Raw genomic sequence first — 19,226 nt, 5'->3', positions numbered from 1 at the left:
TTATAACACATTACAAAATCTCCTTCTTGTTGCATGGATATATATATATATATATATATATATATATATATATATATATATATATATATATATATATATATATATATATATATATATATATATATATATATATATATATATATATATATATATATATATATATACACACAGTATATATATGTGTGTGTATGTATGTATGTTTTATGTATGTGTGCATGCCAGCTGTGGAATATTCCACTTTGTTCAGTAATAGCAACAATTATAACTGTAATAATAACAAAAGTAATAGTAATAATAATACATTAATAATAACAAAAATAATAGTAACTATAGTAACATAAAAATGATAATAATAATAGCAATGATAACATTAATAATAATATTAATAGTAATAATAACAATAGTAATAATAATAATAATAATAACCATAATATTACTAATAATAACAATAGTAATAACTTTAATATTGATAATAATAATAATAATCATCGTAATATTAATAATAGTAATAATAATAATAGTAATAATAATAATGTGTTTAAGCAACTGAGGAATGCAAGCAATCTGGTATTTGACTAAACTGTTTTTTTTTTTTTTTTTTAGAAAATAAAAGTCAAGCATATGAAGGACAAGAAATGTAAAATATCAAACATTTATGAATGATATTTCATGGTCAAGTCTCTTTTTAGGAGGGAGAGTCAAACAACAAATGCCATCTTTCCAGTGTCTTTCCAGAGCCTTTTTTGAACAAATGTATTCAAAACACAGTCAAGAAATGTGCAAGATGTCTAAAACTATTCTCTTTAAAGTCCACCTCATCCTAAATACACACATTTTAACACCATCCATACTTCATGTGATGTCATCCATACTTCATGTTGATGTCATCCATACTTCATGTGATGTCATCCATACTTCATGTTGATGTCATCCATACTTCATGTGATGTCATCCATACTTCATGTGATGTCTTCCATACTTCATGTTGATGTCATCCATACTTCATGTGATGTCATCCATACTTCATGTGATGTCTTTCATACTTCATGTGATGTCATCCATACTTCATGTGATGTCATCCATACTTCATGTGATGTCATCCATACTTCATGTTGATGTCATCCATACTTCATGTGATGTCATCCATACTTCATGTGACGTCATGCATACTTCATGTTGATGTCATCCATACTTCATGTGATGTCATCCATACTTCATGTGATGTCATCCATACTTCATGTGATGTCATCCATACTTCATGTTGATGTAATCCATACTTCATGTGATGTCATCCATACTTCATGTGATGTCATCCATACTTCATGTTGATGTCATCCATACTTCATGTGATGTCATCCATACTTCATGTGATGTCATCCATACTTCATGTGATGTCATCCATACTTCATGTGATGTCTTCCATACTTCATGTTGATGTCATCCATACTTCATGTTGATGTCATCCATACTTCATGTGATATCTTCCATACTTCATGTTGATGTCATCCATACTTCATGTGATGTCATCCATACTTCATGTGATGTCATCCATACTTCATGTGATGTCTTCCATACTTCATGTTGATGTCATCCATACTTCATGTGATGTCATCCATACTTCATGTGATGTCATCCATACTTCATGTGATGTCTTCCATACTTCATGTGATATCTTCCATACTTCATGTGATGTCTTCCATACTTCATGTGATATCTTCCATACTTCATGTGATGTCATCCATACTTCATGTGATGTCTTCCATACTTCATGTGATGTCATCCATACTTCATGTGATATCTTCCATACTTCATGTTGATTTCATCCATACTTCATGTGATGTCTTCCATACTTCATGTGATGTCTTCCATACTTCATGTTGATGTCATCCATACTTCATGTGATGTCATCCATACTTCATGTGATGTCTTCCATACTTCATGTGATGTCATCCATACTTCATGTTGATGTCATCCATACTTCATGTGATATCTTCCATACTTCATGTGATGTCTTCCATACGTCATGTGATGTCATCCATACTTCATGTGATATCTTCCATACTTCATGTGATGTCATCCATACTTCATGTTGATGTCATCCATACTTCATGTGATGTCTTCCATACTTCATGTGATGTCTTCCATACTTCATGTTGATGTCATCCATACTTCATGTTGATGTCATCCATACTTCATGTGATGTCTTCCATACTTCATGTGATGTCTTCCATACTTCATGTTGATGTCATCCATACTTCATGTTGATGTCATCCATACTTCATGTGATGTCATCCATACTTCATGTGATGTCATCCATACTTCATGTGATGTCTTCCATACTTCATGTGATGTCTTCCATACTTCATGTGATGTCATCCATACTTCATGTTGATGTCATCCATACTTCATGTGATGTCATCCATACTTCATGTGATGTCATCCATACTTCATGTGATGTCTTCCATACTTCATGTGATGTCATCGATACTTCATGTGATATCTTCTATACTTCATGTGATATCTTCCATACTTCATGTGATGTCATTGATACTTCATGTGATATCTTCGATACTTCATATGATATCTTCGATACTTCATGTGATATCTTCCATGCCACTGATGCGTGTGAAATGTCATCAAAAATGAGCAACTTTCAAAGTTTCAGAGCAACTTTAATAAGGAAGAAAATAGGAAAGGAGTGAGTGGTCTGCCACCTGCTGCTGCTTTATAAGTACTGCACCCCATACATCGCTTTTTATTTGGTGACAACAAGCCAAAGAAAAAGCCAACATTTGTCAACATAAAGCAACTTACCCACGTATAGTCTCCGAGGCGTGTTGGAGAGTGTCCAGTAACAAACGTGTCCGCATCGCTCCACTTACGGTGTCACCATTTCTCTGGAATTATTACACTTTGCATCAGTCCATCTTGTTTGTTTTTAGTTACCATGGGTGCTTATTGTTTCCACCTGTCTCTGATTGGTGCTCGGGACGCTCACCTGTTCCCCGAGCACTAATCAGAGACATTATTTAAGCCTGCCTTTGCCGGTCAGTCGGCCTGACTTCATTGTTTGCTTCATACAACAAGTTGCGTGAGTACTCCTTGTCTTTTGTATATGCTAAGTAGTAGCCTTAGCTTCGAGTGCGATCAGCACGTTGTTCTGTCGGCTTGTTTTCTGTTTTGGCACTTGTTGGAGTTTTTGAGAATAAATCATGTTCCTACCTGCACGTCCTGTCCTGAGGGGTCCGTTTTCATCCCGGGGGAGCAAACCTTGCAGCAAGCTGCGACACCCCCCCCCCCCCCCCCCCCGCTCGTGACCCATAGTAGAGATTTAACTTGCACTTACGGATGTAGCGTCAACATAGAGCAACTTGGGCGTGTTCGAGAGTTTCCAGTAACAAACGTGTCCGCATCGCTCCACGTAAGGTGTCACGATTTCTCCCGAATTATTACACATTGCATCGGTCCATCTTAGATGAGCTCGGACCCAGCGAAGCGTTTCTGGGTGTTGTTGATAAATGGCTGTGGCTTTGCATGGTAGAGTTTTAACTTGCACTTACAGATGTAGCGACCAACTGTAGTCACTGACAGTGGTTTTCTGAAGTGTTCCTGAGCCCATGTGGTGATATCCTTTACACACTGATGTGGCTTTTTGATGCAGTAGCGCCTGAGGGATCCAAGGTGCGTAATATCATGGCTTACGTGCAGTGATCTATCCAGATTCTCTCAACCTTTTGATGATATTATGGAGCGTAGATGGTGAAATCCCTAAATTCGAAGCGTTTCTGGGTGTTGTTGATAAATGGCTGTGGCTTTGCATAGTAGAGTTTATTTGCACTTACAGATGTAGCGACCAACTGTAGTTACTGACAGTGGTTTTCTGAAGTGTTCGCAAGTGTTCACATAGTGTCCGAGGCGTGTTGGATAGTGTCCAGTAACAAACGTGTCCGCATCGCTCCACTTACGGTGTCACGATTGCTCTCAAATTATTACACTTTGCATCAGTCCTTCTTAGAGGAGCTTGGGCCCAGCAAAGCGTTTCTGGGTGTTGTTGATAAATGGCTGTGGCTTTGCATAGTAGAGTTTTAACTTGCACTTACAGATGTAGCGACCAACTGTAGCCACTGACAGTGGTTTTCTGAAGTGTTCCTGAGCCCATGTGGTGATATCCTTTACACACTGATGTGGCTTTTTGATGCAGTCGTGCCTGAGGGATCCAAGGTGTGTAATATCATGGCTTACCTGCAGTGATTTCTCCACATTCTCTGAACCTTTTGATGATATTACGGAGCGTAGATGATGAAATCCCTAAATTCGAAGCGTTTCTGGGTGTTGTTGATAAATGGCTGTGGCTTTGCATAGTAGAGTTTTAACTTGCACTTACAGATGTAGCGACCAACTGTAGTCACTGACAGTGGTTTTCTGAAGTGTTCGCAAGTGTTCACATAGTCTCCGAGGCGTGTTGGATAGTGTCCAGTAACAAACGTGTCCGCATCGCTCCACTTACGGTGTCACGATTGCTCTCAAATTATTACACTTTGCATCAGTCCTTCTTAGAGGAGCTTGGGCCCAGCAAAGCCTTTCTGGGTGTTGTTGATAAAAAGCTGTGGCTTTGCATAGTAGAGTCTTAACTTGCACTTACAGATGTACCGACCAACTGTAGTCACTGACAGTGGTTTTCTGAAGTGTTCGCAAGTGTTCACATAGTCTCCGAGGCGTGTTGGATAGTGTCCAGTAACAAACGTGTCCGCATCGCTCCACTTACGGTGTCACGACTGCTCTCAAATTATTACACTTTGCATCAGTCCTTCTTAGAGGAGCTTGGGCCCAGCAAAGCGTTTCTGGGTGTTGTTGATAAAAAGCCGTGGCTTTGCATAGTAGAGTTTTAACTTGCACTTACAGATGTAGCGACCAACTGTAGTTCCTGACAGTGGTTTTCTGAAGTGTTCCTGAGCCCATGTGGTGATATCCTTTACACACTGATGTGGCTTTTTGATGCAGTCGCGCCTGAGGGATCCAAGGTGTGTAATATCATGGCTTACCTGCAGTGATTTCTCCACATTCTCTGAACCTTTTGATGATATTACGGAGCGTAGATGATGAAATCCCTAAATTCGAAGCGTTTCTGGGTGTTGTTGATAAATGGCTGTGGCTTTGCATAGTAGAGTTTTAACTTGCACTTACAGATGTAGCGACCAACTGTAGTTACTGACAGTGGTTTTCTGAAGTGTTCGCAAGTGTTCACATAGTCTCCGAGGCGTGTTGGATAGTGTCCAGTAACAAACGTGTCCGCATCGCTCCACTTACGGTGTCACGATTGCTCTCAAATTATTACACTTTGCATCAGTCCTTCTTAGAGGAGCTTGGGCCCAGCAAAGTGTTTCTGGGTGTTGTTGATAAATGGCTGTGGCTTTGCATAGTAGAGTTTCAACTTGCACTTACAGATGTAGCGACCAACTGTAGTCACTGACAGTGGTTTTCTGAAGTGTTCCTGAGCCCATGTGGTGATATCCTTTACACACTGATGTGGCTTTTTGATGCAGTCGCGCCTGAGGGATCCAAGGTGTGTAATATCATGGCTTACCTGCAGTGATTTCTCCACATTCTCTGAACCTTTTGATGATATTACGGAGCGTAGATGATGAAATCCCTTAATTCGAAGCGTTTCTGGGTGTTGTTGATAAATGGCTGTGGCTTTGCATAGTAGAGTTTTAACTTGCACTTACAGATGTAGCGACCAACTGTAGTCACTGACAGTGGTTTTCTGAAGTGTTCGCAAGTGTTCACATAGTCTCCGAGGCGTGTTGGATAGTGTCCAGTAACAAACGTGTCCGCATCGCTCCACTTACGGTGTCACGATTGCTCTCAAATTATTACACTTTGCATCAGTCCTTCTTAGAGGAGCTTGGCCCCAGCAAAGCGTTTCTGGGTGTTGTTGATAAATGGCTGTGGCTTTGCATAGTAGAGTTTTAACTTGCACTTACAGATGTAGCGACCAACTGTAGTTACTGACAGTGGTTTTCTGAAGTGTTCGCAAGTGTTCACATAGTCTCCGAGGCGTGTTGGATAGTGTCCAGTAACAAACGTGTCCGCATCGCTCCACTTACGGTGTCACGATTGCTCTCAAATTATTACACTTTGCATCAGTCCTTCTTAGAGGAGCTTGGGCCCAGCAAAGTGTTTCTGGGTGTTGTTGATAAATGGCTGCGGCTTTGCATAGGAGAGTTTTAACTTGCACTTACAGATGTAGCGACCAACTGTAGTTACTGACAGTGGTTTTCTGAAGTGTTCGCAAGTGTTCACATAGTCTCCGAGGCGTGTTGGATAGTGTCCAGTAACAAACGTGTCCGCATCGCTCCACTTACGGTGTCACGATTGCTCTCAAATTATTATACTTTGCATCAGTCCTTCTTAGAGGAGCTTGGGCCCAGCAAAGCGTTTCTGGGTGTTGTTGATAAATGGCTGTGGCTTTGCATAGTAGAGTTTTAAGTTGCACTTACAGATGTAGCGACCAACTGTAGTTACTGACAGTGGTTTTCTGAAGTGTTCGCAAGTGTTCACATAGTCTCCGAGGCGTGTTGGATAGTGTCCAGTAACAAACGTGTCCGCATCGCTCCACTTACGGTGTCACGATTGCTCTCAAATTATTACACTTTGGATCAGTCCTTCTTAGAGAAGCTTGTGCCCAGCAAAGTGTTTCTGGGTGTTGTTGATAAATGGCTGTGGCTTTGCATAGTAGAGTTTTAACTTGCACTTACAGATGTAGCGACCAACTGTAGTCACTGACAGTGGGTTTCTGAAGTGTTCCTGAGCCCATGTGGTGATATCCTTTACACACTGATGTGGCTTTTTGATGCAGTCGCGCCTGAGGGATCCAAGGTGTGTAATATCATGGCTTACCTGCAGTGATTTCTCCACATTCTCTGAACCTTTTGATGATATTACGGAGCGTAGATGATGAAATCCCTAAATTCGAAGCGTTTCTGGGTGTTGTTGATAAATGGCTGTGGCTTTGCATAGTAGAGTTTTAACTTGCACTTACAGATGTAGCGACCAACTGTAGTCACTGACAGTGGTTTTCTGAAGTGTTCGCAAGTGTTCACATAGTCTCCGAGGCGTGTTGGATAGTGTCCAGTAACAAACGTGTCCGCATCGCTCCACTTACGGTGTCACGATTGCTCTCAAATTATTACACTTTGCATCAGTCCTTCTTAGAGGAGCTTGGGCCCAGCAAAGCGTTTCTGGGTGTTGTTGATAAATGGCTGTGGCTTTGCATAGTAGAGTTTTAACTTGCACTTACAGATGTAGCGACCAACTGTAGTCACTGACAGTGGTTTTCTGAAGTGTTGGCAAGTGTTCACATAGTCTCCGAGGCGTGTTGGATAGTGTCCAGTAACAAACGTGTCCGCATCGCTCCACTTACGGTGTCACGATTGCTCTCAAATTATTACACTTTGCATCAGTCCTTCTTAGAGGAGCTTGGGCCCAGCAAAGTGTTTCTGGGTGTTGTTGATAAATGGTTGTGGCTTTGCATAGTAGAGTTTTAACTTGCACTTACAGATGTAGCGACCAACTGTAGTCACTGACAGTGGTTTTCTGAAGTGTTCCTGAGCCCATGTGGTGATATCCTTTACACACTGATGTGGCTTTTTGATGCAACCGCGCCTGAGGGATCCAAGGTGTGTAATATCATGGCTTACCTGCAGTGATTTCTCCACATTCTCTGAACCTTTTGATGATATTACGGAGCGTAGATGATGAAATCCCTAAATTCGAAGCGTTTCTGGGTGTTGTTGATAAATGGCTGTGGCTTTGCATAGTAGAGTTTTAATTTGCACTTACAGATGTAGCGACCGACTGTAGTTACTAACAGTGGTTTTCTGAAGTGTTCCTGAGCCCATGTGGTGATATCCTTTACACACTGATGTGGCTTTTTGATGCAGTCGCGCCTGAGGGATCCAAGGTGTGTAATATCATGGCTTACCTGCAGTGATTTCTCCACATTCTCTGAACCTTTTCATGACATTACGGAGCGTAGATGATGAAATCCCTAAATTCGAAGCGTTTCTGGGTGTTGTTGATAAATGGCTGTGGCTTTGCATAGTAGAGTTTGAACTTGCACTTACAGATGTAGCGACCAACTGTAGTCACTGACAGTGGTTTTCTGAAGTGTTCGCAAGTGTTCACATAGTCTCCGAGGCGTGTTGGATAGTGTCCAGTAACAAACGTGTCCGCATCGCTCCACTTACGGTGTCACGTTTGCTCTCAAATTATTACACTTTGCATCAGTCCTTCTTAGAGGAGCTTGGGCCCAGCAAGGCGTTTCAGGGTGTTGTTGATAAAAAGCTGTGGCTTTGCATAGTAGAGTTTTAAGTTGCACTTACAGATGTAGCGACCAACTGTAGTCACTGACAGTGGTTTTCTGAAGTGTTCGCAAGTGTTCACATAGTCTCCGAGGCGTGTTGGATAGTGTCCAGTAACAAACGTGTCCGCATCGCTTCACTTACGGTGTCACGATTGCTCTCAAATTATTACACTTTGCATCAGTCCTTCTTAGAGGAGCTTGGGCCCAGCAAAGCGTGTCTGGGTGTTGTTGATAAAAAGCCGTGGCTTTGCATAGTAGAGTTTTAACTTGCACTTACAGATGTAGCGACCAACTGTAGTCACTGACAGTGGTTTTCTGAAGTGTTCCTGAGCCCATGTGGTGATATCCTTTACACACTGATGTGGCTTTTTGATGCAGTCGCGCCTGAGGGATCCAAGGTGTGTAATATCATGGCTTACCTGCAGTGATTTCTCCACATTCTCTGAACCTTTCGATGACATTACGGAGCGTAGATGATGAAATCCCTAAATTCGAAGCGTTTCTGGGTGTTGTTGATAAATGGCTGTGGCTTTGCATAGTAGAGTTTTAACTTGCACTTACAGATGTAGCGACCAACTGTAGTTACTGACAGTGGTTTTCTGAAGTGTTCGCAAGTGTTCACATAGTCTCCGAGGCGTGTTGGATAGTGTCCAGTAACAAACGTGTCCGCATCGCTCCACTTACGGTGTCACGATTGCTCTCAAATTATTACACTTTGCATCAGTCCTTCTTAGAGGAGCTTAGGCCCAGCAAAGCCTTTCTGGGTGTTGTTGATAAAAAGCCGTGGCTTTGCATAGTAGAGTTTTAACTTGCACTTACAGATGTAGCGACCAACTGTAGTCACTGACAGTGGTAGTGAATTATTGTGGCCACTCCGCTATTACCACTCCACTTCAACATTTTAAAGACAGTTCTGTGTAATACTCTGTGTACTCATGGTACAAATACTAGTGAGTACTTTGCAAGAACTTCATGTAAAATAACTGTTGTGAGTACAAGTGATAAATAGCCTGTATGAGACTCTTTTCCTTTTGATGCTTCTTCTCTTGACCCGCACACCTCCACGTCCATAAATCGTCAGCTCCTGTCAGGAGGTCCAAGGATGCCAGATGGAGGGAATAAACAGAGCCGACACCGGGCCCCCCCACCACCAGGACCATGTCCAAGGTGGTGGGAGCGTGCGTCCGAGCCGGGCTGCGCCTGGGAGCGCCCAGCAGGGCTATGGCGGTGGCGCCAGCACCCGGAGAGGGCAGGCGAGGTGCGGGAGGAGCGGACGGAGTGAGGAGCTTCCAGGAGATCCCTCACACGGGCAGGAGCGGATGGATCAACCTGGTCCAGGTCTGGAGGGAGGACGGCTTCAGGCTGCTCCACAAGCGCATGGAGAGGACCTTCCAGAACCTTGGACCTATTTACAGGTGAGGATGGACCCTGTTCAACACTTCCTAAATGACCCAAAAGGGCCACAAAAGTATATTTTTGTTCACCTTCAATGCTTTTATTTCCAGATCAATATTTGACTTTCCTTTCATGCTCTTCTTTTCCTGGGCAAAAACACAAACTATGCAACATTTTCCCCACAAAAACAAATATTTGTAGACTTCAATCATTTACAACACAGATTTTCATTCCTTATTCTTGAATAACATTCACATTGTAGGCCCCTTGGACCCTCGGGGGCCCCGCTCATAAAAAGTGCTGAAAGTAAGTCATGGGAAATCTTTTTTTTCTTTGACTGTAAAATCATTCATTGATACTAACTTGTTATTTATTCATGTTTTTTATGTTTCATACCCTTTTTATCTTTTTATACCCTTTTTAGCAAAATAAAAATCTTTATTATCCTTTTCAAAAAATACAACGTGTGCAATATTTAAAAGTCAAATATTTGATATGAAATTATTGTATGTATATAAATATATATATATATATATATATATATATATATATATATATATATATATATATATATATATATATATATATATATATATATATATATATATATATATATATATATATATATATATATTAGGGATGTCCGATAATGGCTTTTTGCCGATATCCGATATTCCGATATTGTCCAACTCTTTAATTACCGATACCGATATCAACCGATACCGATATCAACCGATATATGCAGTCGTGGAATTAACACATTATTATGCCTAATTTGGACAACCATGTATGGTGAAGATAAGGTACTTTTTAAAAAAAATAATAAAATAAGGTAACTAAATATAAAAAAAATTATTGAATAAAAAAGAAAGTAAAACAATATAAAAACAGTTACATAGAAACTAGTAATGAATGAAAATGAGTAAAATTAACTGTTAAAGGTTAGTATTATTAGTGGACCAGCAGCACGCACAATCATGTGTGCTTACGGACTGTATCCCTTGCAGACTGTATTGATATATATTGATATATAATGTAGGAACCAGAATATTGATAACAGAAAGAAATGGGGGGAGGGAGGTTTTTTGGGTTGGTGCACTAATTGTAAGTGTGTTTTTTATGTTGATTTAATAAAAAATAAAAAAATAAAAAAACCAAAAAAAAACGATACAGATAATAAAAAAACCGATACCGATAATTTCCGATATTACATTTTAACGCATTTATCGGCCGATAATATCAGCAGGCCGATATGTCCGGACATCCCTAATTTATATACATATTTTATATTTATATATATATATATATATATTCAAAGTATGAAAAATGAATAAAATAAATATATTTATGTATATAAATAAATGAATAAATAAATATATATATATATATATATATATATATATATATATATATATATATATATATATATATATATATATATATATATATATATATATATATATATATATATATATATATATATATATATATATATATATATATATATATATATGTGTGTGTGTGTGGGAAAATCACAAGACTATTTCATCTCTACAGGCTTGTTTCATGAGGGGTTTTCCTCAATCCTCAGGAGATTTAAATAAAAAATAAAAAATAAAGAAATAATTTTTTTTCCTGAGGATTGAGGAAAACCCCTCATGAAACAGGCCTGTAGAGATGAAATAGTCTTGTGATTTTTCCCACACATACATATTACGCTCTACCACGGTATCGAGCACTATTTTTTGGATATCTAATTAAGACATATATATATATATATATATATATATATATATATATATATATATATATATATATATATATATATATATATATATATATACATAAATATATTGTATTCATTTTTCGTACTTTGAAAGCTTACATTTCTTGGTTAACTTTAGATCAATTCATTGACATTAAGTTGTTATTTCTTTTTTTTTTGGTATATTTTATAACCTTTTTGTCAAAGAAACACTTTTTTTCAATGGCAAAAAAACACAAATCTTTCCCATGAATATTCCAAAGTCCAATATTTGATGTGAAGTACGTGTAGTCTTATTAGGTCAATCATTTATAACAAGGAGTGATTTTATGAATAAAAATCACCCTAATCATTTTCAGAAAATTGTTATTGGTGTGCATTGTAGGTCCCATTCATAAAAGTGTTAAAACTGAGTCATATGTAAATATATTTTTTATACTTTGAATGCTTAAACAAATCTTGATTAACTTAAGATCTATTCACTGATATCAAGTTTTTTATATATTTTATGTTTTTGAATGTTTTATGCACTTTGTATAAAAAAACACACAACAAAAGCACACAAAAAAACACATATAAATATACTATAATATAAATATACAAATATTACAAAAAATATTACTAAATATACAAATATTTGATGCAAAGTGTTTTTAGCCTTAAATCGATAAATACTTCATAACCATTTTAATTCATAATTATTTTTTGAGAATTGACCGTTTTTAATCAAATTCAACATTGTAGGTCCTTTGGACCCCAAGGGTCCCATTCATGAAAGTGTTAAAACTGAGTCATATATAAATATATTTGTGATACTTTGAACACATACATTTCTAGATCAACTTAATATCTGTTCACTGATATCAAGATTTTTATTGTACCTTATGTTGTTGTATGTTTTATGCACTTTTTGTATAAAAACAAACAAAACCCAAAACCCCACAAAAAACATATATAAATATATATCTATATATATGTGTGTATATATTCAAATATTTGATGAGAAGTGTTTGTAGCCTGAAATCGATCAATAATTCATAACAATTTTAATTCGTATAATTTTTTAAGAATTGATCGTCGTTAATAAAGATCAACACTGTAAGTCCTTTGGACCCTCGAGGGTCCCAGTCATAAAAGTGTTAAAACTGAGTCGTACATTTCTTGATTAACTTTAGATCAATTCATTGACATCAAGTTGTTATTATTTCTCTGCTTTTGCATATTGTATACCTTTTTTTTGTATAAGAAGCACACCTTTTATCAATGGCAAAAAAACACAAACTGTGCAATATCTTGCCCATGAATTTTCCAAAGTCCAATATTTGATGTGAAGTAAGTGTAGACTTATTAGGTCAATTATTTATAACAAGGGTGATTTTCATTCATAATCATTTTGTGAAAATTGTCTTTGGTCTACATCAGGAGTCACCAACCTTTTTGAAAGCAAGAGCTACTTCTTGGGTAGTGATTAATGCGAAGGGCTACCAGTTTGATACACACTTCAATAAATTGCCAGAAATAGCCAATTTGCTCAATTTACCTTTAACTCTATGTCATTATTAATAATTAATGATATTTACACTTAATTCAACGGTTTAAAAGAGGAGAAAACACACAAAAAATGACAAATAAATTTTGAAACATAGTTTATCTTCAACTTCGACTCTTTAAAATTCCAAATTCAACCGAAAAAAAGAAGAGAAAAACTAGCTAATTCGAATCTTTTTGAAAAACTAAAAAAAATAATTTATGGAACATCATTAGTTATTTTTCCTGATTAAGATTAATTTTAGAGTTTTGATGACATGTTTTAAATAGGTTAAAATCCAATCTGCACTTTGTTAAAATATATATAACAAATTGGACCAAGCTATATTTCTAACAAAGACAAATCATTATTTCTTCTATATTTTCCAGAACAAAAATTTTAAAAGAAATTCAAAAGACTTTGAAATAAGATTTAAATTTGATTCTACAGATTTTCTAGATTTGCCAGAATAATTTTTTTGAATTTTAATCATAATAAGTTTGAAGAAATATTTCACAAATATTCTTCGTCGAAAAAACAGAAGCTAAAATGAAGAATTAATTTAAAATGTATTTATTATTCTTTACAATAAAAATTTTTTTTTACTTGAACATTGATTTAAATTGTCAGGAAAGAAGAGGAAGGAATTTAAAAGGTAAAAAGGTATATGTGTTTAAAAATCCTAAAATAATTTTTAAGGTTGTATTTTTTCTCTAAAATTGTCTTTCTGAAAGTTATAAGAAGCAAAGTAAAACAAATAATGAATTTATTTAAACAAGTGAAGACCACGTCTTTAAAATATTTTCTTGGATTTTCAAATTCTATTTGAGTTTTGTCTCTCTTAGAATTAAAAATGTCGAGCAAAGCGAGACCAGCTTGCTAGTAAATAAATAACATTTAAAAAATAGAGGCAGCTCACTGGTAAGTGCTGCTATTTGAGCTATTTTTAGAACAGGCCAGCGGGCTACTCATCTGGTCCTTACGGGCTACCTGGTGCCCGCGGGCACCGCGTTGGTGACCCCTGGTCTACATTGTAGGTCCCTAGGACCCTAAAGCAGTGGTCCCGAACCTTTTTGTAGCTGCGGACCGGTCAACGCTTGAAAATTTGTCCCACAGACCGGTGGGGGTGGGGGGGTGGGTGTATTTAAAAAAAAAAAAAAAAAAATTTTTTTTTTTTTTTTTTGCATAAATAAATACAATCACGTGTGCTTATGGACTGTATCCCTGCAGGCTGTATTGATCTATATTGATATAGAATGTATATATTGTGTTTTTTATGTTGATTTCATAATTTTTTTTTTTTTTTTTTTTTTTAATCCAATCGGTCCGCGGCCCGGTGGTTGGGGACCACTGCCCTAAAGGGTCCCATTCGTAAAAGTGTTTAAACTGAGTCATATATGAATATTCATTTTTTAAATACTATGAACGCTTACATTTCTTGATTAACTTTAGATCAATTCATTGACATTAAGTTGTTATTTCTTTGTTTTTGTATATTTTATAACCTTTTTGTCAAAGACACACTTTTTCACAATGGCAAACAGCACAAATCTTTCCCATGAATATTCCAAAGTCCGATATTTGATGTGAAGTAAGTGTAGTCTTATTAGGTCAATCATTTATAACAAGGGTGATTTTCATTCATAATCATTTTCAGACATTGATCTACATGTTAGGTCCCTGGGGCCCTTTAGGGGCCCAATTGTAAAAGTAAGTCAGATATGAGCAATTTTCGGACTTCTTTCTTGATGTTGTTGTGCGTGAAAGAGAGAAGCTGGGCACTCAGAGCAGCGTGAACATCATGTTGCCGGGCGACGTGGCGCAGCTGTACCGCTCCGAGGGCCCGTACCCGCGGCGGATGATCCTGCAGCCGTGGGCGACGCACCGAGAGACTCGCCAGCACAGCAAGGGAATCTTCCTCAAGTTAGCCAGCATCCATTTTTGTCCAAAGCAGCCTGTCTCCTGGTGTCTCTTCCACGCTCATGGCGCCTCCCTGCTTCTCCCTCCCCAGGAACGGTGAGGAGTGGCGCTCCGACCGCCTCCTCCTCAACAAGGAGGTGATGGTGAGCGCCGCCGTCCGGCGTTTCCTCCCCCTGCTGGACCAGGTGGCCAGGGATTTCTGCCGGATGCTCGGGGACCGGGTGGAGGCCGCGGGCGGCGGACTGACGCTGGACCCCAGTCCGGACCTCTTCCGCTTTGCACTGGAAGGTCAGACGTCAACTCCGCCTTTGTCCGCAGGTCAACCTTCAGCTTGGTGGTGCGTTCAAGTGCGTGTGTGAAGGATGGGAAAATACTCATCTTCACATTTCCATGCATTGCCCGTGTCAAAAGAGCGCCACAGCACTTCAGGGTTTTGATAAGAGTGGAATTGGTCACATGGTATCGGTCCGATACTGTGGTATCCATCCTAATGGTATCGGTCCGATACCGTGGTATCCATCCTAATGGTATCGAGCCAATGCCGTGTTAGGGTAAAATTACACAAAATCTGATTTCGAAAAAAAAAAATTGGGATATGCGGACCGTTTGTGTATTGCCTATTTATTTTCAATGGGGAGAAATTCCTGGAAATTCTGGCAAAACAGGGATTTTGGGGGGAAATGGGTAACATGTTTTTGCCTTCCATATGGGCAGTTGAAAGGTTGGAATCGGGTAAAAGATGGCGCAAAAATGGGAGAAATTTGGGTGTTGTAGAACTTTGAAAATGTCCACTGATTTGAATGAGAATTTCCTGGAAATTTGGAAAATAAAAACAATTTCAAAAACACATGCACAATTGACATAGATGGTATGGATGCGTTGGTGATGAAATGTAGAACTTTGAAAATGTCCACTGATTTGAATGAGAATTTCCTGGAAATTTGGAAAATAAAAACAATTTAAAAAACACATGCACAATTGACATAGATGGTATGGACGGGTTGGTGATGGAATTTTTTCAATGGGTTCAGGAATGTTGACGCAGTAACGCTTTGAATTGAGAATTGGGATTGTGGAATTCCCGGGATTTTCGGGAAAACTGGGAATTTGTTTCGAAATAAATCCCCAACTAAGAGGAATGTTTTGATGGTGGAATGGTTGGAATTGGTGGACAAATGTGGACTGTGAAAACTTTAGAACAAAAGGTGAAAATAGGGCTTTGGAAAACCGGGAACTCTGGGAATTATTGGAAAACATTTTGGGAAATATGTTTTTGCCTTCAATTTCCAAGGTGAGTAGTATGTGTGGACGGTTGAAAGGTTGGAATCGGGTAAAAGATGGTGCAAAAATAGGAGAAATTTGGGTGTTGTAGAACTTTGAGAATGTCCATTCATTTGAATGGGAATTTCCTGGAAATTCGGAGAAAAACAAAACAAAACATGTGCACAATTGTCATAGATGGTATGGATGGGTTGGTGATGGAATTTTTTCAATGGGTTCATGGAATGTTGACGCAGTAACGCTTTGAATTGAGAATTGGGATTGTGGAATTCCCGGGATTTTCGGGAAAACTGGGAATTTGTTTGAAATAAATCCCCAACTAAGAGAAATGTTTTGATGGTGGAATGGTTGGAATTGGTGGACAAATGTGGACTGTGAAAACTTTAGAACAAAAGGTGAAAATAGGGCTTTGGAAAACCGGGAACTCTGGGAATTATTGGAAATTTGTTTTAACTGGGAAAATGGTAGTTTGATTGTCCAGGATGAGTGGAAGGTGTTGAAAGTGGAACGGTCCGAATTGGGTGAGAAATGTGGGATATGCGGAAATTTGTATATTGCCCATTTATTTTCAATGGGGAGAAATTCCGGGAAAACTGGGAATTTTGGGAAATATGTTTTTGCCTTCCATATCCAGGGTGAGTAGTATGTGTGGACGGTTGAAAGGTTGGAATCGGGTAAAAGATGGTGCAAAAATAAGAGAAATTTGGGTGTTGTAGAACTTTGAGAATGTCCATTCATTTGAATGGGAATTTCCTGGAAATTCGGAGAAAAACAAAACAAAACATGTGCACAATTGTCATAGATGGTATGGATGGGTTGGTGTTGGAATTTTTTCAATGGGTTCAGGAATGTTGACGCAGTAACGCTTTGAATTGACAATTGATATTTTGGAATTCCCGGGATTTTCGGGAAAACTGGGAATTTGTTCGAAATAAATCCCCAACTAAGAGGAATGTTTTGATGGTGGAATGGTTGGAATTGGTGGACAAATGTGGACTGTGAAAACTTTAGAATAAAAGGTGAAAATAGGGCTTTGGAAAACCGGGAACTCTGGGAATTATTGGAAATTTGTTTTAACTGGGAAAATGGTAGTTTGATTGTCCAGGATGAGTGGAAGGTGTTGAAAGTGGAACGGTCCGAATCGGGTGAGAAATGTGGGATATGCGGAAGTTTGTATATTGCCCATTTATTTTCAATGGGGAGAAATTCCTGGAAATTCTGGCAAAACAGGGATTTTTGGGGGAAATGGGTAACATGTTTTTGCCTTCCATATGGGCAGTTGAAAGGTTGGAATCGGGTAAAAGATGGCGCAAAAATGGGAGAAATTTGGGTGTTGTAGAACTTTGAAAATGTCCACTGATTTGAATGAGAATTTCCTGGAAATTTGGAAAATAAAAACAATTTAAAAAACACATGCACAATTGACATAGATGGTATGGACGGGTTGGTGATGGAATTTTTTCAATGGGTTCAGGAATGTTGACGCAGTAACGCTTTGAATTGAGAATTGGGATTGTGGAATTCCCGGGATTTTCGGGAAAACTGGGAATTTGTTTCGAAATAAATCCCCAACTAAGAGGAATGTTTTGATGGTGGAATGGTTGGAATTGGTGGACAAATGTGGACTGTGAAAACTTTAGAACAAAAGGTGAAAATAGGGCTTTGGAAAACCGGGAACTCTGGGAATTATTGGAAAACATTTTTAACTTGGAAAATGGTAGTTTGATTGTCCAGGATGAGTGGAAGGTGTTGAAAGTGGAACGGTCCGAATCGGGTGAGAAATGTGGGATATGCGGAAGTTTGTATATTGCCCATTTATTTTCAATGGGGAGAAATTCCGGGAAAATTGGGAATTTTGGGAAATATGTTTTTGCCTTCAATTTCCAGGGTGAGTAGTATGTGTGGACGGTTGAAAGGTTGGAATCGGGTAAAAGATGGTGCAAAAATAGGAGAAATATGGGTGTTGTAGAACTTTGAGAATGTCCATTCATTTGAATGGGAATTTCCTGGAAATTCGGAGAAAAACAAAACAAAACATGTGCACAATTGTCATAGATGGTATGGATGGGTTGGTGTTGGAATTTTTTCAATGGGTTCAGGAATGTTGACGCAGTAACGCTTTGAATTGACAATTGATATTTTGGAATTCCCGGGATTTTCGGGAAAACTGGGAATTTGTTGTAAAGAAATCCCCAACTAAGAGGAATGTTTTGATGGTGGATTTGTTGGAATTGGTGGACAAATGTGGACTGTGAAAAGTTTAGAACAAAAGGTGAAAATAGGGCTTTGGAAAACCGGGAACTCTGGGAATTATTGGAAATTTGTTTTAACTGGGAAAATGGTAGTTTGATTGTCCAGGATGAGTGGAAGGTGTTGAAAGTGGAACGGTCCGAATCGGGTGAGAAATGTGGGATATGCGGAAGTTTGTATATTGCCCATTTATTTTCAATGGGGAGAAATTCCGGGAAAATTGGGAATTTTGGGAAATATGTTTTTGCCTTCAATTTCCAGGGTGAGTAGTATGTGTGGACGGTTGAAAGGTTGGAATCGGGTAAAAGATGGTGCAAAAATAGGAGAAATTTGGGTGTTGTAGAACTTTGAGAATGTCCATTCATTTGAATGGGAATTTCCTGGAAATTCGGAGAAAACAAAACAAAACATGTGCACAATTGTCATAGATGGTATGGATGGGTTGGTGTTGGAATTTTTTCAATCAGTTCAGGAATGTTGACGCAGTAACGCTTTGAATTGACAATTGATATTTTGGAATTCCCGGGATTTTCGGGAAAACTGGGAATTTGTTGTAAAGAAATCCCCAACTAAGAGGAATGTTTTGATGGTGGATTTGTTGGAATTGGTGGACAAATGTGGACTGTGAAAACTTTAGAACAAAAGGTGAAAATAGAGCTTTGGAAAACCGGGAACTCTGGGAATTATTGGAAATTTGTTTTAACTGGGAAAATGGTAGTTTG

General features: G+C 38.2%; 1 protein-coding gene across 3 annotated transcripts in view; it reads left to right on the top strand.

Moving 5' to 3' along the window:
- Positions 1-8,848: 8,848 nt before the first annotated feature.
- Positions 8,849-19,226, top strand: part of LOC133659683 (cytochrome P450 11B, mitochondrial-like) — a 56,825-nt gene continuing 46,447 nt past the window's right edge. For all 3 annotated transcript variants that reach the window (XM_062062268.1, XM_062062267.1, XM_062062269.1), the window contains exons 1-3: positions 8,849-9,780; positions 14,821-14,976; positions 15,065-15,261. In XM_062062268.1, coding sequence (XP_061918252.1) covers positions 9,524-9,780; positions 14,821-14,976; positions 15,065-15,261 — 610 coding nt within the window. In that variant the 5' untranslated portion in view covers positions 8,849-9,523. The remainder of the gene's footprint in view (positions 9,781-14,820; positions 14,977-15,064; positions 15,262-19,226) is intronic.

Source organism: Entelurus aequoreus, linkage group LG11 (assembly GCF_033978785.1).
Source record: "Entelurus aequoreus isolate RoL-2023_Sb linkage group LG11, RoL_Eaeq_v1.1, whole genome shotgun sequence".
Classification (NCBI taxonomy): domain Eukaryota; kingdom Metazoa; phylum Chordata; class Actinopteri; order Syngnathiformes; family Syngnathidae; genus Entelurus; species Entelurus aequoreus.
Note: the sequence above shows the minus strand (reverse complement) of the source record. Positions and strands in the feature narration are given on the sequence as shown.